The 26,462-nt window shown below is 41.5% G+C and overlaps 1 protein-coding gene across 2 annotated transcripts in view; it reads right to left on the bottom strand.

Moving 5' to 3' along the window:
* The window catches only part of PTPRN2 (protein tyrosine phosphatase receptor type N2), a 1,212,473-nt gene extending 1,190,403 nt beyond the window's left edge, over positions 1–22,070 (bottom strand). For both annotated transcript variants that reach the window (XM_075587846.1, XM_075587847.1), the window contains exon 1: positions 21,760–22,070. In XM_075587846.1, the coding sequence (XP_075443961.1) occupies positions 21,760–21,838 (79 nt within the window). In that variant the 5' untranslated portion in view covers positions 21,839–22,070. The remainder of the gene's footprint in view (positions 1–21,759) is intronic.
* Between the last annotated feature and the right edge of the window lie 4,392 nt (positions 22,071–26,462).

Here is a 26,462-nt window from a genome sequence, read left to right as displayed (position 1 = left end):
CGGCAGTAGTAGCGACAAGCAGCTACAACAACAACAGCAATGTCCCCAATTCACACGACCCTCCACTCTGTACAGGCCTTTCCTCCTCTCCTTCCCTCCAAGTGTACACTCCGACAGGATGGCCTGGGCTGGGGTCTCAATACCCCACTGCCCACCTCAGAGGGTATCCTCTGGGTGGGGGATGGATTCTCCCCATCACCCCATCATCAGGGTGAGGGGCATTGGTCCACCTGAACTCGGCTCGCTCTCCAAATGTCATAGGCCAGAGTTCTCTCTCTTGCTGCTCCCAGGACGGAGCTAGGTATACTCCTCTCACTCCCTGGACAGACTCCAGCATAGACTAACTGTGGGTAAATAGGCTTAGCCCCACCCATCATGATGTCAGCAGTACCTCCCCTCTGTCTCATGCCTGCAGCAGATCAGGGGCCTGCATCTATCACTCAGGGCAGGGCTTGAAGGGGAGAAAACCCATGATCACTACTGGTGCCTGCCCTTAACAGGACTTACCACAGTAGGAGGAAGATATGTATAGCCTGTGCTGTTTAAAGGGGGCTACACTAATAACCTCACTTAGTATTCCAGCCCTAATCCTAATAACCTCATTTAATATTCCAGCCCTATTCCTAATAACCTCACTTAGTAACTGAGCCCTATTCCCAATAACCTCAAAATGTATCAATTATTATTTTATTTATTTTAATTAAAATGTATAAATGTATTACTGTATATATACTGTAGTAGGGGTGTGTATGTGTCCGTTAGCAATAACAATATACATTATAATTAAAATAAAAAATAAAATTATTATTTTATATAATAAAAATAAAATTATTATTTTATTTTTATTTTAATTAAAATGTATAATTTATCAATTAATATTTTATAATTTATTATATAAAATAATTTATAAATTATACCATATCATACAGGAATCGAATCCCAGGACCTTTCATATGCTATTACCAATTCTCTACCTCTTTACATGTCTGTTTTTACCCGTGATTTAACCCTTCCCCTCCCTCTCACCTTTCCCAGCCTGTCTCTCAGGCTGCAGCTCCAGCCCCACCCCCTGACCTAGGCCCCACCCACCTACGGAGGCTCTGCAGAGGAAGGAATTTCCCCTCTGTCCTTCCTACTGCATTTCAGGGCCCCACCCCCTGACCCAGACCCCGCCCACCTACAGAGGAAGGGATTTCCCTCTGTGCTTCCTTCCTGCATCTCGGGCCCAGCAATGTGCCACTGACAAGGGAGGGGGGAGGACAGTGGGCCCCCCAAGAGTGCGGGCCCCCGATCTTTGCCAGGCTATACTGTAGCTACGCCCCTGGCCCTAGCTATTCTGTACACAAATAATAAAACAATGTTACATAACTTGTATTTATAAATACATTTGAACTACCATTGTGTTTTTTTTTTTTTTTTTTACTTCTGAGACTACTAATTCAAAGCTTGTTATAGATGATTAATGCAAAAAGAAATCAAAAAGACATTATGATTTTCAGCCTTTATTAGTGTGGTTATTTCAGACAGTTAATTGCTTACTAATATATTGACATTTCTTTTCAGCTCTTTCCTTGCTGTGGAAAGATGTCTGCTAAGAAGCAATTTCCATCAATCAAATCATAATAATACACAGAAAAAAGATTTTATAATATCAACACCACACCATGTTCATTAAGGATGTCGGGAGTAATCAGATCAGCCAAAGATCTGCTGATTACAGGTTAAAATCAAAAAGACACATTTCTGACAGATAATGAAGGTTGGAGCATTTAAATGGTTTAATTCAGGATTGGCCAACTCAGTGACTGAGCCACGTGTGCTGAAGCAGGGATATCCTTAAAATCTGACCTGTTGGTGGCCCTTGAGGACTGGGGTTGGCCACTCATGATTTAATTGCTCTCTCTGTAAGTACAGTACTACAAATATTGTTTTGATGGCAACTTGTCCTTTGGGACTTTCAGAATTATGGAAGACAATACGTCAAGAATGATATAGCAGATCTGCCATAAAAAGAAGATGACACTTATAACATAGCAACTTTAAATCACACAATGCAAACAGTTTGGGCCCACTTTTAAATATTTTAATTGTAAAAGTGTTGAACAGAAACGGACAAAGTCTAAATCGTATTTTTACATTGGAAACAAACCAAAATTGTTTCAATGAGGAGCTCCCCTTAAGTTATTTAGATCAATTATTCCATCCCCATCTCCCGCTCAAGTACAACAGTATTTCTTGACTTAATAATTTCTCTATTAATAAATGATTATGCTTTAATAATTAACATATTATGCCTCTGTTCATCATGTTTTTTTGACCCATGAATAATTCACCATATTCACAATGTTTATAATAGCCATTTGTTTAATTCAATATTTATTTTTATTGTAAATGATCACAATGCTAACAAAGTTATCATTGTCTTTTAGATCGGTAGTAAAATCTGTTTTGAAGCAAACCACGCCCGGTATGTTCACCGTTTCTGATACACAGCGCACTGATTAGAGATTCTGTTTTATATCCGTACACATTTGAAATGTATTTGGTTGTTCTCTTGTCATAACAACAATATTAAGCGTAATGCAAACAAATGCTATGAGCTAATTGAGAGTAACACCAATATAAACATGCCTTCCACATGAAGACATGGACACATAAGCTGATATCATTGTTTTACTATCCGGCAGTAATTTCTTTTCTGTGATTACGTTGTTGAATATTGTATATACTCTTATAAACAATTGATTGGGATTGAAGTAGAGGTGATGTCTCTCCCTACTATATTTGTACTGGGGTTTATTACATATAAAGCACTACGAGTCCCAATGTATTGGTGCTCTGCTTACCTTTGGATGACTAAAATGACTGTGAAAGCGTCTGTATTAAGAGTAAAAAAGGAACCCCCCAAAAAATGACTTCATAGCTTCGTTATGAAGAATCAGTGTGCGTGGAGTGATTCAGAATACACCATAATTCCTTCAATGGAAAAGGTTAAAAAAAAAAAACAACAACAAAAAACACTGATCACTAGTTCAGTGACTTTTACAATCAATAAACAGTAAATAAAAATACCCCTTGTGGTGCATTTGCCTGTCTCGGACAGATCTGCCACCCTGTCTTTCCCATTATCGCTTAGTAAAAAGTACTGTACTTCCACTGCAGCCAGGGATTCTGGGTAATGACATGCAAACGATCAATAAATAAAAAAAATCTTTTTACAAAATGTTTCTGATTCCAAAGTGGAGGTATGAAATACGTGCCCTATACAAAACCTATTCCATTTTGAGGCGAAGAGATTCTCCATAATCTGTGGCTAGGATCTCTGATGTTGAAGCTGGGAACTTAGGTTTGCCCACCTTGTATAATGTATAACATGCATTGTTGCTAGATATCAAATGAGAACCCTTTTCAAGACTTTCTTATATACAGTAGCTGAATAATGTAGCCCAGGGAGATTCTTTCAAAGCATGTATCAATTTAATGGAATTAGTGGAAGGCAAACAGGTATTCTGTCGAAGAAAAAAAAATAAACATCTTTTACCATATCTCCCCATAGTTGTTGCTATTTTTTCTTTTTTAAAGTAGCTAGAATTAATTCACCTTTTTAGTTCTATGTCCTTTGATAATGTGTATGTCATTTCCTTTCAACCTTCCCTCTAATGGCTGCAACACAGCTTTGTGCATCAGAAGTATATGGATTTTGTACCACTGGACACAAAATACACCTTCCTAAAATATTCTCTTTCATACTCAGAGGTACGTATTGCCATTTTAAAAGGGAGCACGTAGCTTGGTTGTGTTTTACAGTGATCAAAAATTAGGAAATTACTATTTATGTATCATAAATTAACAGAGGGTTCTAATTAGTTAATCATTTATTAAATATTGGATGGAAGTAAATACCATTTGAAACTTAAATTGGTGAGCCCTCAAGTTATTAACATGTTAGATCTGTCTGGTCTGAAATACATATCAGAATTAATCATAATAAAGATTAATATTCTAAAGTAATATATTATTTGTATCACGGAATATAATATACCTGAAAATGATCCAAAATATTACATAATAATAATTAAAAATATTATTTTGGATTCCTGTTACACTCTGGGCTCCCTTAAGGGGCGGAAACTTTGAAAATTGATGTACCTATCACATTCGAGACACTCCAGTATATTATATTCTATATATATATATTCTCTCCCGTCTTGATTACTGTAACCTCCTGCTGTCCGGCCTTCCTGCCTCTCACCTGTCTCCCCTACAATCTATCCTAAATGCTGCTGCCAGAATCACTCTACTCTTTCCGAGATCTGTCTCAGCATCTCCCCTCCTGAAATCCCTCTCCTGGCTTCCGATCAAATCCCGCATCTCACACTCCATTCTTCTCCTCACTTTTAAAGCTTTACACTCTTCTGCACCTCCTTACATCTCAGCCCTAATTTCTCGCTATGCACCATCCCGACTCTTGCGTTCTGCTCAAGGATGTCTTCTTTCTACCCCCTTTGTATCTAAAGCCCTCTCCTGCCTTAAACCCTTTTCACTGATTGCCCCACACCTCTGGAATGCCCTTACCCTCAGTACCCGAATAGCACCCTCTCTATCCACCTTTAAGACCCACCTTAAGACACACTTGCTTAAAGAAGCATATGATTAGCACTGTGGATATTCTGAACACATGATACATAAAGCTTGGCCCCCTGAAGACGCACTTACCAGAACTCCCTCCTACTGTCTCTGTACGTTCTCCCTACCTACTAATTAGACTGTAAGCTCCTCGGGCAGGGACTCCTCTTCCTTAAAGTTACTTTTATGTCTAAAGCACTTATTCCCATTATCTGTTATTTATATTATCTGTTATTTACTTGATTACCACATGTATTACTACTGTGAAGCGCTATGTACATTAATGGCGCTATATAAATAAAGACATACAATACAATACAATTAGCATGGCCATTACTGTCCATGGACAATCCCTTTGATAAAGTTACATTTGTTGTGACGAAACGCGTCAGGGACGTACCTTACGACATTACGTCATCACGTCGCGTGCACACTTTACGGCCGGAGTGTGTATGATGCATTATTGAGGCCAACTCCACTACCATACTACATGGAGGACTTCTAGTGACCGTTCGGAAGGAAAAACGTTGTCGGTGCCTTGTTCCAGTACTGCTGTTGGACTGCTAACCTGCTACGAGACGTTACCTGCCTCGGTGGTGATTTTATCACAAATTGCTTTTTATACACTTGTACATTGTGAGTGTTTTTAATCCCCCCACCATCCCCTTCCCTACATTAAATGTTACAGTGTTACACTATGGGGCGTGCGCGCTCTGTCTTTTTGTTCTTGTAGATTCTGCATTGGAATTGGTTCTTCCAATTGAGAGCTGCCGTGGACCCCTGGATTCTGTACATTATCCTGTTTTCATCTGTCAAGACTTACCTTAGGGTTTGGACATTACACTTGGACTATTTATTATTTTATTTATTATGTATGTATATTTGTCATATTAGAGTGTATATTTTAGTTTGTTTATATTTTTATTTTATGGGAATTTTATTATTTTTTATAGGTTTGTTTGTATTTTTTACACTTGCTATTATTACATATTATTGCACTGTTTCACGATTGGCGCTACTTTAATCACCCTTTTTCTTGAATGGGACTGCAGGGACCCCCGCTGTGTTAATCCGATGGGCCATTAAGAATCTCACAGAAATGTTGAGGCAAAGTTGCAGAAATGTTGGGGCATTTACTGTGAGACTGCCCCAGAATTTCCAAGGCAAGAGGTCTAATACTCATGGCTGCAACTGTATATAGCCCCATCCTTTGTTCTAGAAGCAGGTTCTTCAGAGTTCTGGCTGGGGTCCTTACTGAGTCCTGTAAACAGGATTGTGTGTTTAGTCAAGTGTATTAAGATGTGTCCGTTTGTTGTTTTCGCTTAGGTCACGTCCCGTGATCAAAGTAAGCACCAGTAGTAAGGGATAATGATTGTTCTCACTATTGATAAGGATGAAGCAAGCTCTTGATAGACATTCTCGGCATAGTAACTCTGGAGGATGTTTGGACCGGCCCAAACATATGATTCCCTGTGCATTCCTGATCGACTAGGTATGGTGGAGGTATGCAACACTGTGCATAATAGCGGCTGCTAATCCAGGAGCCCAAAGTTTCGACAAGTGATGGTGCATTACTAACACTATACAAGAGACTGCCAATTTGACCTTTACTATGGGTAGGAAGTTAAGTACCTCCCCAGCGTAGGAACAATAGCTACTGGGGGATGAAGTATTGATATATATTGTTTGCCACAAGTTTTTGTCAAGTACCAAGTATGTCAATATCTGTGGAAAATGATTGACCGCTGCCAAATAAAGCACCTTTTTGTTTTATAAAGGCTCCTGGCGCCCATCTTTTTCCTATCTGCTTAGTCATACCAAGCCTGCACCTACCCAGCACCCTGCAAAGGCCTGAGAGACTGAGCTCTGCCAATGTCTGTAGTTAATCTGATGCGAGTTCCTTTAGAGACGGGTAAGGAGTGTTACATAAGCAGCAGTGAATTCCATTGGCATTGTTACAAATCCAGAGAAGCATAGAAGAAACGGAGCACAGCCCACGTTCACAAGAAAAAAGTCAGGTTCCTGGGCAACTCCAAATATATTTAATTCAGTGTGTAGCTCACAAAAGGCAGACAATAAACGCACCTAAGTGTTTCGTGCAGAACGCACTTTATCAAGAGGACATCCCACAGTTACCTGGACTTTAAGGATTTATGCAACGATACTATTTGTGACAGAGCTTGCATGTGATTTTGAGCACCATATCTCACTCTATAACATATTGCATTGTTACAAATGACTGCAATGTCATGAAATAAATTACTGGAGGTTATTTTTTAGTACAAGAAGGTGAATAATGACAGTTACAAGCTATAATTGTCTATGCTTTACAACACCTACGGACAATATGTATGTTCCACAAAATAAGATGCATACTGAACGTGTGGGTGGGTGTATATGAAAAGGTGTCTGTATACATACATCAATGTGAATTTCAGAGATTATGGGCCATATTTACTAAGAGGTGCTATGCTGTAGGACACCTGTTAGCACCATAATAAACCTTACAGCCTATTCACTTTAATGAGCCATATGGTGTTTTAGGGTACCAGAAGGTATTTTACAGCATAGCACTGTTTAGCATACATGGGCATGTGTGCTGGAAATTAACGCAGGTCACCTGATTAGCAAAAAGCTGATGAATAAGAGCAGACTAGTTGATCATGCCCAACTGAGCACGAGCTAAGAAGCAGAATGAGTTAGCATATATTCATATCTATTCTTGCATAATTTATTAGATTAGTTATAATTGACCTTTTAAGAGCACTGACTGAAAAGAATCTTGTGAAACTAATAAGACTTTCATAGCTTAATTTCCACTTGATATTTGGAAAAAGGTTATAGACTTTTAAAAACTAGGTGATAGTCCATTGTCAAATTGCTATTTCCGAATTCTATCCTTTATTCTTACCCTTCTGGGTATTTTGCCGTCATAACTGATGGTGTGCTCACTTTTGTAGTGCTTCTCAAACCATAAAAATGGTATCTCAGAATAAAGCTTGTATTAGTAATTTTGACATGATATGACAGTGCTATCAAATTCCTGGCCTTCTTGCATCTGCTGTCATCAAATATTTCCCCCAAAAAAATTGCTTGGCAAATAGAGATAAAATATACTGGCTTTTAAGATGTACATTTTTTTTTTTTAATACTTGACACAAAGAAAGTTGTGGTGAGTAATAAGGTGATAAAACCCTCCTCTGTACTGTGTACAGCAAATACCACTTGTGAGCACGTTCACATGTCTCAGGCTGGTCCGCAATGATGCCGTTCTCCATTATCTCCATTATACCATGCTTTCGCTGCAGCCAGGGATTCTGGGTAATGACATGCAATGACACTGTTTGTCACTTGGCTTCTTGTCCATTTTAATAGCTTCTCCATCTTTGGTACTGAATGCCACCACGTGGCATTCTGGAGAAGAGTGAGTTATGGACCCTCCGATGGGGCTGGTCCAACCATACTTCAGGGATGTGGACTGTGGAACCCACTCTGGGCATACGCTGTCTCACTGGAAACCTTAAGAGTAGTCAGGCACCATCTCTGTGTGACACTATCTAAGTAGAGCACTGTCCTTAACTAGAAAACAACCAATGGGATCCTTACCATATACATGTAACCCCCTTTCCCGGGGCCAATCGCAGATCGGGCCCCCTAAGGTATACTTGGGTCTGGCTACATGTCTTTGTGTGGTGCATACCTGCTGGCAACAGGAGTGCCTGAGTCTCCAGCAATGACATGGGGGATAACAGGAACAGGTTTCTGGGGTGGATGCCTTCATTCTTATTCAGTGGTGCAGCGCCTCCATCTTTAGTAAGCCCCAGGAATGCGGGGTGGAATCCTTACCAAGAGTTCCCACACAGGGATGAGAGATTCCAGTCTCACACAGGTTTGTCTTTTCTTTAAAAGCAGCAGTCTTTATTCACAGCAGCAGCAGCAGCAGCAGACAGGTACAGGGATGTCCAATCCACTCTGACTGTTCTCCCTCAGGATGGTCCTTTCCCTGCCACCACTCTGGATCAAGGGCATCCAGAGTGGGGCTAACTCTTCCCTCACCCCCTAAGCAGGGTGAGAGGTACTGGTCCACCTCCCTACACTATGGTTGGATCAGCTCTGCTCATGAGCTGATCACTCTCCTCCTCCAACTGTAACTCACTACTCACTATCTCACTAACAGCAGACACAGACAGACAGACTAAATAGGAAGTGCATTGCTCTTTTATGATATCAGCAGGCACCGCCCCTGTGTCTGTTGCTTTGACACAGGGTCAGGTGACCTACCTCCACCACTCAGGGCAAGTGCTTGAAGTGGGGGAAACCCATGATAACTCCTGGCAACCTGCCATTACCAGGGATTATACCAGGAGGATAGAACTATAGCCCCATTTCTTACCAGGGCTACATACAGTACTATACATATAGATACACTATTCACAGTGAGCTCCCTCTTATTAAACTCCTACAGGGATCTACCCTTCTAGAAGTCTCTCTGTGTCTCTGTCTCTTGCCCTGATAGCTCTATCACTGGGCAGAAGTGGGTGAGGCTATGACCTAGTCACCCAGCACCATGTAATAGGGAAGGAGTGTTACTCTGTGTGGGTGCACACCGTTAACCCCTTAAGGCCCTAGTAATTCCAAAGGGGGGTAACATAGAGATTGCCACTGTGAGGAGGAAGTGGGTATTCAAACTTTACCATTTGGTTATTGTGTTACACACTTACTTGATGAAAGGCCGTGTATGGGCCTGAAACTTCACTTTTTAGTGCAACATGTTTCTTTGGAAATAAAAGCAACTTATTTTCATCATCCATGCGTAACGTCTAAAATGAATCGGATACTCTTCTACAAATTGTGTGTTATGTTGTCTTGGGGCAGTGTGCAGTCTCTCCTACTGCTGCGGCACAGTTTATTCGAGCATTTGCCCGTTCTGTGCCGCAGCAGTAGCCTGGCGCGCGCCCGAGTGTGACGGGCGCGCGCCGAAGCAGCGGAAGAGCGCCCTCCGATCGGGGCGCTCTCCCTACCGCTGCCGGGTCCGCCGGGTCCCCCGGAACCCCCTGCCGCTGTCCCGCGATCGCGGGACACCAGGGCTCCCTCGGGGAGCCCCTGGACACGCGTGCAGGGGGCGCACGCTCCCGATGACGCGTGACCGCGGGCGGCCACTAGCAAGCCGGGAGATTTCCCGGCTTGCGGTACCGACCACACTTCAATAAAGTGTGTCGGTAGTGTATTTTTTTCATATCCACCATGTATTATCATCCTAACTCTGTGCCCAGTACATACTTTAAAATGAGAGGTAACGTATGTATTACTTCCTAGTAAAAAATGTGATAAATATAATGAAGTGATGGTGACTACAAATAAATGAAACTCACTGAAGACGAGTAAAGGTCGGCATATTTACTAGTTCGCACCGAAGACATATAAAAACAACTATATTACTTAGCATCATTAATTTGCATTTGTCTTGTAATTGCTTAGTGAAGTCTGGTCTTGTATGGTTTTGTTGACTATCATGATCAAATATTCATGGGAAATATGTATTAATAAGTGTACTGGGTGTCATTATCCACCATCATTTTTTTTTTTTTTGCATGATTCACAAACCTATTGTATGCAAGTTTGCATCTGTAAAGTAAATGTTTTTTTGTCATATGACTTAAGTTTACGGCAGGGGTCTAAAGCTCAGCCCTCAGGGGCCACTAACAGGCTAGCTTTTATGGATATCCCTGCTTCAGCACAGGTGGCCCAACCAGTGGCTCAGTCGCAGACTTGCCTCAGAATTCTTTCCTTAATAAAGGAGTATGTTCATTACTGAAACGTGCGATAGTGAAGGGGATAAATTGTTTCTTTATTTTACCCTTAATTTGTGAGTGATAATGGTCAGCACAGTAAATCCCAAAGCACTGACTTTCACTGGTCTCAAACTGGCGACTAAAGCCTCGGTTCAGTAGGCTGGGAAGAGTTAAGCCTCCTTTATTGATTGGGGCTTAGCTGCCACCAAGTTCCAGCTTTCTTCTATAATCACGACCATGTGGTCATTTTTTGTTCTGACCACTTGTTCACTGTTCTTAACCTCCCCCCCTCCAATGACATGAGTGGAAGAGGAAGGTCCTCTTCTTTTCTTCAGACCGATCACGTTCCCCTTTCTGGAGACTGGTGAATGTCCTGCCCGTTTCTAGAGAGAACCAATCATCACGTCCACTGAGATTTGCCAGAGACACCAGAATGTCCTTGTGAAGTTCTGTGGGTATCATAAGTGCACTCAAGGAGTTAAAACTTCCCAAGTAAAGAGAATATGCACAACATATTGAACAGAGACCTACAGATGCAGCCATGAGTATCCGAACACTTGCCTGGGAAAATCTGGGACAATACGAACACTTCCCTGGGAAAATCTGGGGCAATCTCCCAGTAATGCTGCAACATTTCTGTGACATTTCTGCAGACAGACTAATGGCCCATCGGATTAACACAGCGGGGGTCCTTGGCAGTCCCATTCAAACTGAATGAGACTGCCAGGGACCCCCGCTGTGTTAATCCGATGGGCCATTAGTCTGCTTGCAGAAATGTCACAGAAATGTTGCAGCATTACTGAGAGATTGCCCCAGATTTTCAAAGGCAAGTGTTCGGATACTCGTTACTGCATTTGTAAGAGATGAAGGCCAACGGTTGTGTGGTGTTTCGGGCTCCAGTGCTACATGTCCTAAGTGCTTTACTGTTTATATAAGATTTATAATCTTATTTCCCACTTGAGTTGGCTTTGCAATCGGCCTGCATGCGCATTTCTGCTAAATACCATTAATGTCTCATTAGCATAAGGGAACAGGTGCTAAAGGAGAGCGTGTATCCTGCAGGGATTCACACTAACAGAAACACAAAGGCTGGATGGTAAGGTTATTTTGGTTTATAAAAAAAAATTCATTCCGAATGCCATCCTGCTGTAGCAGATTTGCTAAACATTTCCACTACGTAACTGTAAATTAGTCCAAGTTATAAAGGTCTGCACGTCTTCATTTTTAAAATTTGACAGTGTTTTTTTGTTTTGTTGCCATTTTCACGTGTTTAGAGAAATAACTCCACATGTGGCCCCATAATTTGACATGCTGGAAATCTGTTAACACCCAAGTGCATCCCCACATAATATGAAACTGAACTAATAAAAACCCCATAATGAATAGATTTAAACAAGGCGACAATTAAAACAACAAGCATAACGGTATTTTAAAATAATTTTGAGTGTTTCTTTCAATGTTTGCAAACATTATGTAGCCCTGGTAAGAATTTGGGCTATATATCTTTCTCCCACTGGAGTAAGTCCTGCTAAGGGCAGGCCGCCAGTAGTTATCATGGGTTTCCCCCGCTTCAAGCCCTGCCTTGATTGGTGGAGGTAGGCCTCCTGACTCTGTGTGTAAGGCAAGAGACACACTGGAGGGGCCTGCTGACATCATGAGGGGTGGGGCTGTCTAAATTTAGTTGCCTGATCCTGTCAGTGGCAGTAGTGTTAGAGGGAGTTCTGTCTTAGGAGTGAAGAGAGAGAGAGTTCTGTCTTGGGATCAGGAGGAATGAGTTCCAGGAGAGACAGGCCCTACATGTGGAGGAGCTCAGCCCAAACTGAGTAGAGTTGATAGAACAATGGTGGACCAATGCCCCTCACCCAGCCGATAGGGTGAGGGAGAGCTAGCCCCACCCTGAGTGTCTGTAATTTGGGGTGGTGGCGGGGAGAGTGAGAGCCCCAGACAGCCCATCCTGAAGGGGTACAGTCTGGAGGAGAAGGAGGAAGATACCATTGTGTATGATCTGCTGCTGCTGCTGCTGCTGTGAGCTGTTGTACAAATAAAGAGACTTGATACTTTTTACCAAGAGACTGAGACTGAAATCTCTCACCCTATTGTGGGGGCTTCTCTGGGAGGATTTCACCCTACCCCTATAGGGCTCGCCAGAGATGGAGGCGCTGCACCGTTGCTAGAAGATGAAGGCACTAACTCCAGAAGCCTGTCCCTGTTGTTCCCCATACCATCGCGGGAGACTCAGGCCCTCCTGTTACCAGCAGGTATGAACCACCCACAGACATGTAGCCAGTCCTCATTACACCCTAGGGGTCCGATCTGCGACTGGGGGGGGGGAGATGGGTTACAATTATAACCTGAGATTTAGTTTAGTTTTACTGACCTTATCTATGTCTTACTCTGCCCTCTTTCCTAGTTATCTAGTGGACAGTGAAGTGTGTGACTATATCTAGTTCATTTATAATTATGGTGGGAGTAAGCAAAACTTACAGTCACCCTCTCGTCCCCACACACTCCTATCATACTACACATTGTAAGTGGGAAAAAAATCTTTCAATGAAGAGGCACTCATACTTGTCGGAGTTTTCTTGAGAACAATACATGTATCACCTACAGTACATTGAAGCTGTTAAACCTTATTATAGTCTTTAGTTCTATTTCAGTGGCTCCCAACTCCAGTCTTCGAGAACCCCCAACAGGTCAGGTTTTAAGGATATCCCTGCTTGAGCATATCCTTAAAACCTGACCTGTTGGGGGGGGGGTTCTTAGGGACTGGAGTCAGGAACCACCGTGATTTTGGTTCTATGCGGAACCTTCAAGGGGGTCATCTAATATATTGCAAAGCCGCCGAACGCAGTGCACATTGAATTATCCCCTAAATCATACTGCTGTTATAGGCACTGCCCCTATATACTCAGCCCCAGCACTCTGAACATTATAAATGCAAACATACTGTACATGAAATCGTAAGGAGAGATATAGCTGTAGCCTGTAAACTTTGTTACTCTTTCAAAGTAGATCATCATTTCTTAGAAAAGATCATTGACAAAACGTACTTTCCTCTACCTAAACTAGAATGAAAACATAAACACCATAATGATTGTGGCGCTTAATGCCCCAAACTATTTTATTTCCCTGCTGTTGGGCTTCTACATGCTTTTAAACACAGATGTAGCCATGTGTATTGCTCCCACTGCCATGATATGTTGTGATATTCTGCTTTTGTCACCGCCATTGAATCCTATGGAAACTGTGATATTCTGAGTTATCAGTAGGTAAAATAAAGCTTGCTACATCTGTATGTTTTTTTTATTAAGCTAGTAATGGAGAGAAGTACACGCACTCAGACATATGGTGCTGGAGGGGGGTACTTATCTGCGGGTGCGCTGGGTCCAGGGAGGTCCAGACATCCCAAGGTATACCAATGGAGAGAAGGGAAGCAGTCACACGGTCTTATGCATTCAAATTTATCGTGCCAAAAGATCCAACGTTTCAGCAGTATACAGCTGCCTTTTTCAAGGAGCGGGCCCTGTCCTTGAAAAAGGCAGCTGTGTACTGTCGAAACGTTGGATCTTTTGGCACGATAAATTTGAATGCATAAGACCGTGTGCCTGCTTCTCTTTTTATTAAGCTACCCGGTGCCTGGTTGTATTACTTAATCTGTTGCATAATCCGGTTTGTAAGACCCCTAAATCAACATGGCGAGGGGTGGGGTGACTCGCACTTACCCAGAAACTCCCACTTACAGTATCTGAACGTTTTTGCATTGGTTACTGCACTTTAGAAACAGGAACCAAAAAAGACAAAGCACTACTTTCCAGCAGGTAGAAATTATCAAAAAAGCAGGGAGAGCGTTCCCAAAGTGAAAAACAGAGCTAATTTATTAACAGCATGGATACATACAGCATACACAGGCAAAAACAAAGCCTCCACCTACGCGTTTCAAGCGTTAGCTCTTTATCAAGGTTACTGCACTTTAGTCTGCTTTTCACTATATTCATTAGGGAGCATTGGAGTTAAATTGACACCAATAAATTAATTTCCTTTATAAAGAAATACATTAAAGGAGCATGTCATTTGTTAGAAAGATTGTTTTTTTAATACTATTTCAAATTGTGAACGCTGCAAAACTGTTACTGATTTCTAATTTAGGTCTTCTTAAGCACTTTTTAATTGATGCATCAACATCCCTTCTCGACAATCACTACACTGAGAAAAATCTACACAGGTATAGATGGATATAGACACATCCCACTTAACATTCACACTATACAGTATTTTTGTTGCAGCAATTCTACAGTATATCAGGCTGTTCTAAAAGTTATTTTTATTCCAGAACATGATGAAAATCTAAAGCGTCGGTGCCATTTACTAGATAGTGCCATGTGACATTCAGAAATATTTTAACCACAACTCATACTAGATTTGCAAAGTGGCAGGCCTTATCTTGTAAGTCAACACCTGTGAAATCCTTCCACATTTCACAATAATTAATTGCAAGCTCACACTAAACTGCAACCTTATGTAATCACAATCCCACTTGTACTAATCAGTGGATATCGCATGACTATACCAACCGCAGGGGAAGATAGGGATCCTAACTGACTATTGACGTGATACAGTAATGCAGATAATATAATCCCATCTTCTCCATTACTCCTCCGTGGGGATTTGATATATTTTAAACTTTTGAGTGTATTAATAATTTGTGTAATAAAACTTTTTTGTTTTCTCGTCGCTTACAGTTCCCTGGCAAGGGATCTGATCATTTGGCATTAGGGGCATCTGTTTATTAACTAGGTAATGAGTGCAAATAGTGGGGTGCTTTGAACCCATTCTTTTGAGTTCTCTCTGTTATACATTTCACATCCCATAAGGATTTTTCTTATGTACTGTGCAGGCCATTGAGAAAGAATACTTTAAGATTAACGGCAGTTCAATGTGTGTTCAGGCGTGTGACAGGGTGAAGTCAACCCCTATCAATTATGCCTGGGAAACATATGTCTGAGTGCTTCATCCAGCACTCATAAGGGTTAACTCAGGTGGAACCTAGCTAATCATGATGTAAGCTGACACCTGAGAGCCAGCAAGGTAGATAAGGATCTTGTTACCAGCAGTAGCTGCCTGTCTCAGATGAGAGCACATGGATAGATGTGCTGCTAGCCAGAAGGATACAGCACACTACTTACTGCAGCCAAAGTAAGATTTGTTTAATTTGTTTGCATGACTGCTTAAAAAGACTCTTACGGTTTGGGTATGGTTTAGCCAGCCAGCCTGCTAGCTAGGACTGCTGTGTTAGTCAGTTTTCTCCCAACGTGGAGCAGGATTTATTTGCTTAAAGGGACAGTGTACCCGCATGTTATGTTGCTGTGGAGAAATAAAGCCGCTGAACGTTTTCATTTATCCTGAAACTACACGTGTGGACTGTTCCCTGACCTCGGCTACAGGCCGTCCTGCCACAAGGCGTAATCAATATTTTTATCAGGATGGATTACACCAATACTGGACCACATCCAGTACATATACACTAGTTTATTTACATACAATATGTTTCATTAGAACTGTTGCTGTTGTGAACCTGAGGCTTAAGGGCTTATTCCATACCAGCCAAAGTAGTCAATCAAGCTGTTTTTCGGACCAAATTCCCCATTAAAGTCAATCGGCCGCTTTGGTTGATATTTATTTATAAAATGTTTTACCAGGAAATATTACATTGCAAGTTACCTCTCGTTTTCAAGTATGTTCTGGGAACAGAGTTATGATTACAATAGATGGTTACATTAAATGAACAGAGGTTATTCATTCAATTTACAGACATTGCATAGGTAGATAGAGATAATATATGTTATGGGTGGATGAAACCGTTACTGAACAGATTAAAATGTGCGATAGCTGAAGTCTTGAAAGAACTTAAACTGGCGGCGGTTTTGAGAGTCTCTGGTAGGTTGTTCCATCTGTGAGGTGCACGGTAACAGAAAGAGGAGCGGCCGGATTCATTGTTGAGCTTTGGGAACGTGAATTGTCTTGTGGAGTTAGATCTCAGGTGATAAGTGATGCATGTGGTAGGGGTGAGGAGCTTGTTCAAGTAGCTTGCCCAGAAAGTAAATTCTCTATACTCAAGGGATAGCCAATCTAGTTATTGGAGCATTTCGCAGTGATGTGTGTTGTGTATATTGTAGGATAAAGCAGCATATTGAGTTGTACTGCACCGACACACTTTATTCGAGCAAATACCCGGTATGTACCTGGCAGATACCTGGAATGCGCCACTCCTCACCTCTGACAAGCCCCGTTGCATTTGCCTTCCCAGCCTAGGTTCATGCCTGGCTGATGGGCGGCTGATCTGTTAAATGATAATGATTAGGATTTAATAGGCTGCAATGCTTCGCGTGTCTACCAGATGGCATAAATTCATGAATTGTAATGCAGTATATATATATATACTGTGCAGTATTGCAGCCAGCGGGAATAAAATGCTTCAATCCCTGCTTGGAAAATAACTCAATGCACTCGGGCAGAAAACAGTCACAAACCTCAATACACCCGGGTATACCCGAATTCGTGGGACTAGCCAAGCTCGAATAAAGTGTGTCGCCAGTGTAGTAGCCTTCTAGTTTGCCAAGTAGAGTTATGGATGCTATACCCCATACTATATCCCCATAGTCTATAATTGGCATTAGCATCTGCTGTGTGATGCATTTTCTGCCCAGCATGCATAGGGAGGATTTGTTCCAATAAGGTACATCTAGCTTGGCATAGATTTTGGATATCAGAGTATCAATATGCAGTACAAATGTTAAAGGGGTGTCAAGCCATATGCCCAGATATTTAAAACTAGTGACAGGGGCTAGAATGGTGTTAGAGTGGTGTTGTTGATAGCTTTAGAAATGTAGCCTTAGTCCCACATGTGTTTTGGGAAATCCAGTATTCAAGTCTTATTTTCAGACTTTTTTTCCCCCTTCTAAATTGCACCAAAACAGCACATAGATGCTGTTTAACATTAGCTTTCAAAACCACATAAATAAAAGAGTCTTAGTTGAGGCTTCTTGGTATACTGTAATTAAGGGTATGAAGGTAGTATAATGTTTATGCGGTCCATGTTACCAGAGATGGATAAAATGGATGGATAATAAATAGCCCAAACTTGTCTTGCTTTCTCTTGGAGCATGTTTATTTTCAGGGGGGAGTTTTAAGAATGTTATTGTCAAAACATGTAAGGCATTAAGGGGCTCAGTGTGGAGAATTATCATAAAATAACAACTTTGTAGGACCATGTTTTTTTATTATCTCTTGGCATGATATATACATGGAAATCCATTAAGCACCACTATAGCTTTTAGGAGCACCTATTAAAAGCATTGAGCAAAGAGGCTATATTAATTTACATACAAAAACTATATGCACAATTGGAAAGAACTCACCCTCAACAATTTTAAGAATAGAAAAGCATGCACCAAAACTACAGATAACAAGCACAAGACCTTGTAGACAAACTCAGATTACCACTTAAATAACCTTCCTGATGATATAGAGCACATATTTCTGACACTCTCCTGTCAGCATGGTGAGACATCACCATATCAATACTATTCTTTCCAAAATAATATCTTAAAAAAATACCTACAGAAAAAAAACAAATGGCACATCCTTCACTACATTCATCTTCATTGTCTCACTTTTATTTTATTAAAATGTGCTTTTATAGTATTAACATGTGACAAATGTATCCATGTTGTACACACACAACTACAGAATCCATTGTACTTTTTAAATAGTTGCATGACAATGTATTTGATGCCTAAAATAGTAGGTCCTAAATGCTCTAGTACATAGGTGGCTCAATCATTTTGACTGGACCACTGGTGGCACCAGGGATATCATTAAAACATGGCCTATTGGGAGTTCTTGAAGACTGAATTTGGGAGCCACTGATCTAGGAAACCTAAAAACACCCTCCCCATTTCCTGCACTCATCCACTTCAGTTTCCCCTTAATTGATGAGACCAACAAGGAGGCAAAGGTTGAAAAATGCCTGGGGAGAGTTGGGCTAACTTATTTTGAGACAGTGTGATTCACAATCTGTGTGTTTATTTTAACGGAGACATTCTGCCATACAAATCTGTCCATTTATATAAGACAAGCCAGAAGGAACCGAAGGATTTTATATTAAAAATACACAAAAGTAGTATAAATGCAACTGTCATGCTAAAGTATTTGACTATTTATCTTTATGCAATTCTTAATGATTGCTATCATTAATTGTGCGTTACACAAGACTGTTCTTTTTTCTGATTCAATGCTTCCTATAATCATGACTGAACACATTTAACATGTATCCACCACTGCTACTTAAACATTGATATGTTACAGGAGAACTGCAAAGAGAGTGTTAAGTCCCTGTTTATCTAGCACATATTTGGCTGCTCACTTTCCATAACAAACTCCTGGGAGAAAAGATAAGGCCACCTTTTGTTGCAGAAGCTCTGGCTTATCAATAGTCCTATTTTTAGAGGCACTTTCCATATTAAAGAACGTTTCAATGCTGCAAGTAAAGCATTGAAAATTATTAGTTTTTCAGAAACAGCTCTCTTACACAACAGTGAACAAGTCAAGTAAAACAATATTGCATGCTGCATATGTATGTGCTGCAGACTCTAGTGTGTTAACAAATCTATTGTGATAAAAACACAAACACAAATGTTTCTTTAATTATGCCTTTCTAGTAGAATATAAATGATAAACAGATGTGTGGCGTCAAAAACCCATGTACAGTACAACTGCATCTATAAAGTAGTCTAACATAAGACCAAGAAAAAGACCATCCCAACCTGTAACCAGTTTACATAAAGTATGTAATTACAGTACCTTCCTCCCTCTTTTTCGTCTGCTTCAGCATTTGTGCTTCATGTATTGGTACAGGAGACAGACACTGTGGCTCTAAGCTCAGAAAATTCCACACTAACAGCTGACCAAAAACAACTAATTAAATACACCAAGGGCAACTACTGTATATAAACTATATTTCATAGGTTTGTTTTTCTCCAGCACTCTGGATTTGTCCACATCTGAATTAGAGCCTTGTGAAGATCAATGATGTATATACAATGGCCTACAAGTTGCAAACTTCTGAATACCATTAAGAACCTAAATCCTTATTTATTTGATAACAGAAAACCTGCAATAAGTCTAACTTCGTTTCATTTTTAAAATATGCATGACAGAATGTAAATTTACCATTGCAGTGTTGTTGATGTAAAAGGAACGTTTACAAAAGAATGTAAGAATAGACTGTGTTTTGTCATGTACAGTAACAATGTTACATATACTAAGATTAATATGTACCCTTTGAGGAACACTTTCGGACAAATACTGTATACAAAAGGACAACAAAATAAGCAACAATTCTCATCAGTATGAGCTACTGTATATAGACTACCTATAGTTATTAGAGATCAGCACAGGTACTAATATCAAGATTGATAAATGCATAAAGTATTGGCTCCAATTTCTTTTACTGATTTTGATTGATTTTACTGTTCAGCATGTGATTTAGAAACATTTAAAGACAATACCCATCATTATCACATTACACACTGTTTGTATATTCAAGAGGCAATCAACATATGTAACATTTTAAAGAATACTAGTCAGTTTTTGGCAATAAGAATTATGCAAGAAGCCACCACCCCTGAGAGTGCAATTCTCAAATGATGTTACACACAACTGTATGGTTTTTGATTTTTAAACAATGCAGGCTTCAGAAAATGGAGATCCAATGTATTGTTAGAGACATGGCCTAGATTTAGAGTACACATCGATGTTTTTAAGAGGCAATGATCAACTCACTGAGTTCTAAACACTAGAACCGGATACTATGGGGAAGAGTGTCCCAGCCCCCATCCAACAGTATGTAATGTCAGCACAGAGCAGGACCACGCTCTCATATTAACCACAACCACTGACTGACCAGTTCCCTAAAATACTACCCCCAGCTGCAGCAGTCTAAAAGAAATAGCTGTCACAACTTCACATGGCAACAACCATTCAATGAATTAGTATCCCAGGAAGAATTCATAGGCCATTACATATATAGCTCTATTAGAACGAACTATTAACCCCTCCAGCCCTGAAGAAGATTTATTGCAGAACAAAGCGTCGCTGTTCCCACCAGCGGTACATTTCTTCAACGCAATACATGTGCAATGGGAAATGCTATAGAAACAATCTGCCTAAATGTGCCATAATAATATCACAAGCACATATCCCTTCTTAATTCTGCCCCGCAGCCTTAAAAAAAACAACCAAACATGGTTTTACATTCTATTTATGGAATAAGATTAACAAAGGAGGAAGGCTGGATCTGTGCATCCCCGTCAGCTTGGTTTCCCCAGCACAATCTGTGGAGAGGTGACCTACAGTATTCCTAACACTTTTGCACTGAAGATACTAAACATGCTTTCTGGTGTGCATGTATTTCCCAATCAGGGTCTGTGTGTAATTATCAGGCGAGGTGTGTTTGAGGCTTTGCAACGAAATGACAATAAACAGTGAAACATGGTATGTCAATCTCAACTCTCTGTCCAGTTAGTTACTGTATACGATTGGTTTTCAATAGCTGTCTTCAGCCTTTGGTGAACCTTTGGGGTTAATCACGTGGTACGATCACCCTTTCGCTGCCAGAGAGGGTCTGCACGTTGTCAGCGAATGGGTTAAAGAACCAAAGTCCTTTACCAGTAACCAACTCTCTAAACGTCCTAAGAACCTGCCCATGATACAAGGAAACAGGATCAATAAGTGCTAAGGCTCTTCTACAACCACAACTCTGCAAGAAGCCATATACCTCAGGCTCTTAACGCACACAAAGAGGTTAGTGGGATGTTGTGTAGATATAGATCACACCACATCATGCAGGTTTAATGTAACCTCTAGAGGTCAATGGATCAATAGATGTGTGCCCTCTTGCAGGCCAGGGAGGAGATTATCATGTGCTTAGATGCCAACTCCATAAACCCCTGTGATGCTCTGCAACATATTTCATTAACACTATTTCCAATACTAAACAGAGTAATCGTATTATATGTGTCTGCGTCTGCTCTCTCCTTCTGCACCTGTCCAACTCCCTAAAAGAGAACCCTCCTCCTTCTATTCTGCTCCACATCTTTCAACCTACATCCTTGTTGGAGCTCCTCCCCTCCAGCTGCCCGGAGAGCCTGCACTGCCCTAGCCTGGAAAAGAAGGGGTGCCCGGAGAACCACCCTTGCAACCAAAATGTTGCCTGCAAGCACAGCTCATCCCCTGCAACATCCAGCATACACAAGGGGCTGTAGAACAGCAATACACCACTTACCGAATTTCGTTTCAGCCAATGCAATAAACAGATGAAAAGCTGAGAGTAGGAGGAGAGCAGTGCAGAGTGATCCCATCATGACTAATCCATCAGTCTTCCCCCTCTAACAGTCCATGGGTGTAGCAGAGATATGTGTACAGATGGAGAGTAGTCAATGCAAATGATAGCCAGGCAAATTAAAGAGAGGGAAGCAGGAAGAGGGAGGGAGGGGATGCATGCGCTGCCTGGTACACAGTCCCAGTCTCTCTGCAGGGGCAGCAGAGCCTCCTTGAGCAGCTTCAACACCCAGGACAGCGACCAGCACCGACCCGCCCACTCACAAGCCGCACCCCTCCCCTGCCTGGGCACGCCTGCCATGTGCACGTAACAAGAACGTGAGTTTAGCTGCTGAAGGAAATGAATGGGTTTGCTGGTGTCTTCAGGCTTCCCAAGCTTGCTGTTGCATTGAAAAGCCCTCATACAGATCAATGGTGTTTTCATGGGTTGGCACTAGTTCCATGTACAGTAGATGAAATGGAAAAGCTAGTGGAGTATGTGGAAGTATGAAGTCAGTCCTAACTTTATAGCCCCAGCCCCAGTTGATTTGCATTGTAAATTGACCACGATAAAATATTAAAGGAAAGTGCAATACAGTAACAAAATAAGAAACAATCCTCACGGTCACCTCACCCAATGTGATAGGAAGTACAGTATATTAGAAATATAATAGTCAGCCAAACCTTTGTTTCATGTGACATGAAATAAGAGCCACTTTACTGTTATTACACTCTGCAAAACATAAAAGCAGATACTAACGACGTTTTACAGCATGTAGTGAAAGATAAGAATTACTGCAAAAACCACAAAAGGTGTACAGTATGCTGCTACTGACCAATGAGAAAGCAATGTTCCTATGATAAACAAAAGTGTGATACATTATTTAGGAGCCAATCCCCTATTACGTGCTAAAAGACTGAGGGGGTTTATTGTGTAATCTCGGCCCACACTCCCATTCAAGTTTTGGGAGTTTTCCGCGATAGTCTGCTGAAGAGTTTATAAAACCAGTCCCTTAAACGTTTCATACTGTTTTGAGGCAGAGAGACCCTCATGTTTCAAATGTGAACTAATAACAGTGACATGTTTAATAGCTTAAAAATACCTGATTGGTCTTTAAAAAATATATATATATATATATATAGTGGTCGACAAATCACCAAAAAATCTACTCACCGAACAAAAAAAATCTACTCGCCACCTAGTACCACACGTGTGCTGCTTGGGCCAATAGGAGCTCGCCACGATGTTAAATCCACTCGCCCGGGGCGTGCAAATGTATAGGTTTGTCGAACACTTATATACAGTGGTCGACAAATCACCAAAAAATCTACTCGCCGAGCAAAAAAATCTACTCGCCACCTAGTGCCACATGTGTGCTGCTTGGGCCAATAGGAGCTCGCCATGATGTTAAATCCACTCGCCCGGGGCGAGCAAATGTATAGGTTTGTCGACCACTGCTTATATATATATATATATATATATATAGTACAGTATGTATTTTTTTATTTTTTGTCTTCGGTGGTAAACTGAAGCTCTGGGGGATAATACTGTTTCTCGGTAGAGTAGGCTTCCACAGCTGGGAGAGAGAGAAACAATAGCAATAGCTGCTGCTATTTGGAACATCTTGAGCAGTCCTGTAGACTCAAAATATGTTGTTGGCCAATTTTTAAATCTGACTGCATGGCCCGGACTGCACCACATCATCAGCAGGCGGAAGGGGGGAATAGTACCTCTAGCCTATGGCCTATGAGTAGGTGACATTTTCACACACTAAACTTATGTCAATTGCAGCGACACTCATACAGTATTGCCCCTCTCTCCCCATTCCCCTGTTTCTCTCTCCCCCCCCATCCTCCCTATCTCTCTTCCCCACCCTCTCTATCTTTCCCCACCCACCTCTATTTCCATCCCCTTTATCCCACTCCTCCTTATACCTCTTTCACACCCCATCCCCTCTTTCTCTCTCCCCCATCTCGATCTCTCCCCATCCCATCTCTCCCTCTCCCCATGCCATCTTTCTCTCTCACTCTCCCCATCCCATGTTTCTCTCTCGCTCTCCCTGTCTCCTTTATCTCTCCCCATTCCCTCTTTCTCCTCATCCTCCTTTTCTCCCTCCCTCTCCCCATATACTCTCTCCCAATCTCTTCTCTCCGCATCCCCTCTCTTCCCCATATCCCCCACTCCCCCTCTCTCTACCTGTCCACATCTCCCCTCTCCCCATTCCTTTCTCCCCTATCTCCCTCTCTCCATCCCCTCCTTCTCTTTCCCTCTCCCCATATACCCTCTATCTCTCCCCCATCTCCTCTCTGCCCATCCTCCCTTTCTCTCTCCATCTCCTCTTTCCCCATCCCCTCTTTCTCTCTCCTCCATATCCCCCATCTTTTTTGCCCATGTCCCCCTACCCCTCCCCCATGTCCCCCTACCCCTTCCCATGTCCCCCATCCCCTCTCTTTCCCCTCTCTTTCTTCATATCCCCTCTCCCATTCCCTTTCTTTCTTCCCTACCCCCTATCTCTCCCCATCCCCACTTTCTCTCTCTCCCCATATCCACTATCTGTCCCACTCATATTCCCCCTCTCTCCCCATCTCCATCCCCCTTCTTTCCCCTGCCAGTCTCGCTCTGGGGCGGGAGATGTGATGAAGCTCGTGATTGGGGGAATGGGGTGGGTGATTGGGGGGATGGAGTGGCAATCGGGGGCACCTGCTTGCTGCTCACACTCTGAGTTCCAATGTCTGAAACAGTGTCAGTTTGCATTCTGCATCATCTTGTTTTGGGGCCTTTTTGGGGGGGAAGTAACACTGTTTCACTAAAACTGTTACTTGTTTTTAGTTTACCTTATGTAGGGAAATAGTTTTTTATATGTATTGCTGTATTATTGAAGGGTACAGTGTTGATTTACTGTCTGGGTTAAGTTGAACGCTGCTTACATATATATTGATATATTTTCAGAAGAGCTACCATTCATGTTTACTGACATTCACACCTTAAAGCTGTCGTTTAAAAAAATATATATTTTTTTCCCCCATTCAATATGTGCATCAATACAATCTGCACACTGACAAGTGACTAGCTAAGCTGCAGATCGATCTCTTCTCCTGTAATCAATCGCTTGCTCTGGGCTATTTAATTCATTTCTTGCACAGGATTTTGGGCAATGTAGTTCCTGGAATATGATTGACTGGGCAGTTACTAGATACAATTGGTTCACTGCTAGAGAGAGGGCGGGGCTCAATAGCCAGAGCCTATCAGAAGGGGAAGGGGGCTGTCACTTTGGAAATGCGTCCTACATTAGAAACATTCAAATGTCTTTAAAACATTTTTTTTTTACATTTTAAATGCTATTTTCTCATAGTACAGAACTGATTTATTAAAAAAAAAAAACACACATGTAGGATATTGCTTGAACTGCTGCTTTAACGTAACTCAGATGTATAAGAAAAATCATGTTATAGAAAATATCATTTCAAAACCTCACATATTTCTTCTTCGATTGTGCTACCACACAACACTTGAAGGAAAAACCTGCCAAGTTTCAAAAGCTCTGTACACCATACCGTTATCTATCAAGAACCCTGATGTTTGTCAACTACATGATATCACAAGCTACTGTACAACAAATCTAAATTTTCTATGAACAAAAGGTTTCCCTTCTAAACGAAGGTCTTCTGTGCTCCAGAACCCAAACCTCTGATGCATTTTGGTCATACTGATGCAGCGGCCGTTATTCGAACACTTCATGCGTCATGTACCTCGGAATCCCGATTTGAAACCCGCGGGATGAATTCCAGCCTTCCCGCACTGCGAGATGCGAGCGCGGCGAGAGCAGAAAAACGAATTTTTGTGTTCTGGCTTTTAAAAACATGAAATTGACACAGTAGCACAGTAGCACAGTACTGTACACATTACAATTCATCCATTTTATTGCAAACAAAGAAACAGAATCCATGAAATTCAAACAAAACATCCGCAATAAGCGCGGGTGCCTGGGGCGATTGGCCGCGTTTCATGCTGCGTGGGGAACAGCAGAGAACTCAAAATCGGTGCCGAGATGTGTTTGAATAACAGCCGAGTCATCAGTATACTCTTCCCACTCTTTCACAATAGCACCACACCTGAACCTGATGTACCACTTTTAACATAATTTAATCTAATAATAATAATAATATATTCTTGTATAGCGCTGCTAGTTTTACGTAGCACTTTACAGAGACCTTTTTGCAGGCACAGGTCCCTGCCCCGTGGAGCTTACAGTCTATGTTTTTGGTGCCTGAGGCACAGGGAGACAAAGTGACTTGCCCAAGGTCACAAGGAGCTTGAACCAGGTTCCCCTGCTTCAAATTCAATGCCATGCTGTGTCTTTACTCACTGAGCCACTCCTCTCCATCTATTGCAATATGAGCCATGAAGGAAGCCAAAATCTCACACAATCTTAAACCATCTTTCGAATGTCACTCTGGTTGGGCTGTCCTATCACAGCTATCATAATAGGCATTGATGGACACCATCGGCTAATTGGGTTTATTCATTAAGCTGTGTTAGTGCAGATTAGGACACTATTGCACTGCTGCTGCTCCCAATAAAAGCAGCAATACAGGTTTCATTCATTGTTTTTTTTATTGTTTTATTATTATTACAGGTTTGAAGCAGGGGGTCTCCGTAGATGAACT

The sequence above is a fragment of the Ascaphus truei genome, chromosome 2 (assembly GCF_040206685.1).
Source record: "Ascaphus truei isolate aAscTru1 chromosome 2, aAscTru1.hap1, whole genome shotgun sequence".
Lineage (NCBI taxonomy): Eukaryota > Metazoa > Chordata > Amphibia > Anura > Ascaphidae > Ascaphus > Ascaphus truei.
Note: the sequence above shows the minus strand (reverse complement) of the source record. Positions and strands in the feature narration are given on the sequence as shown.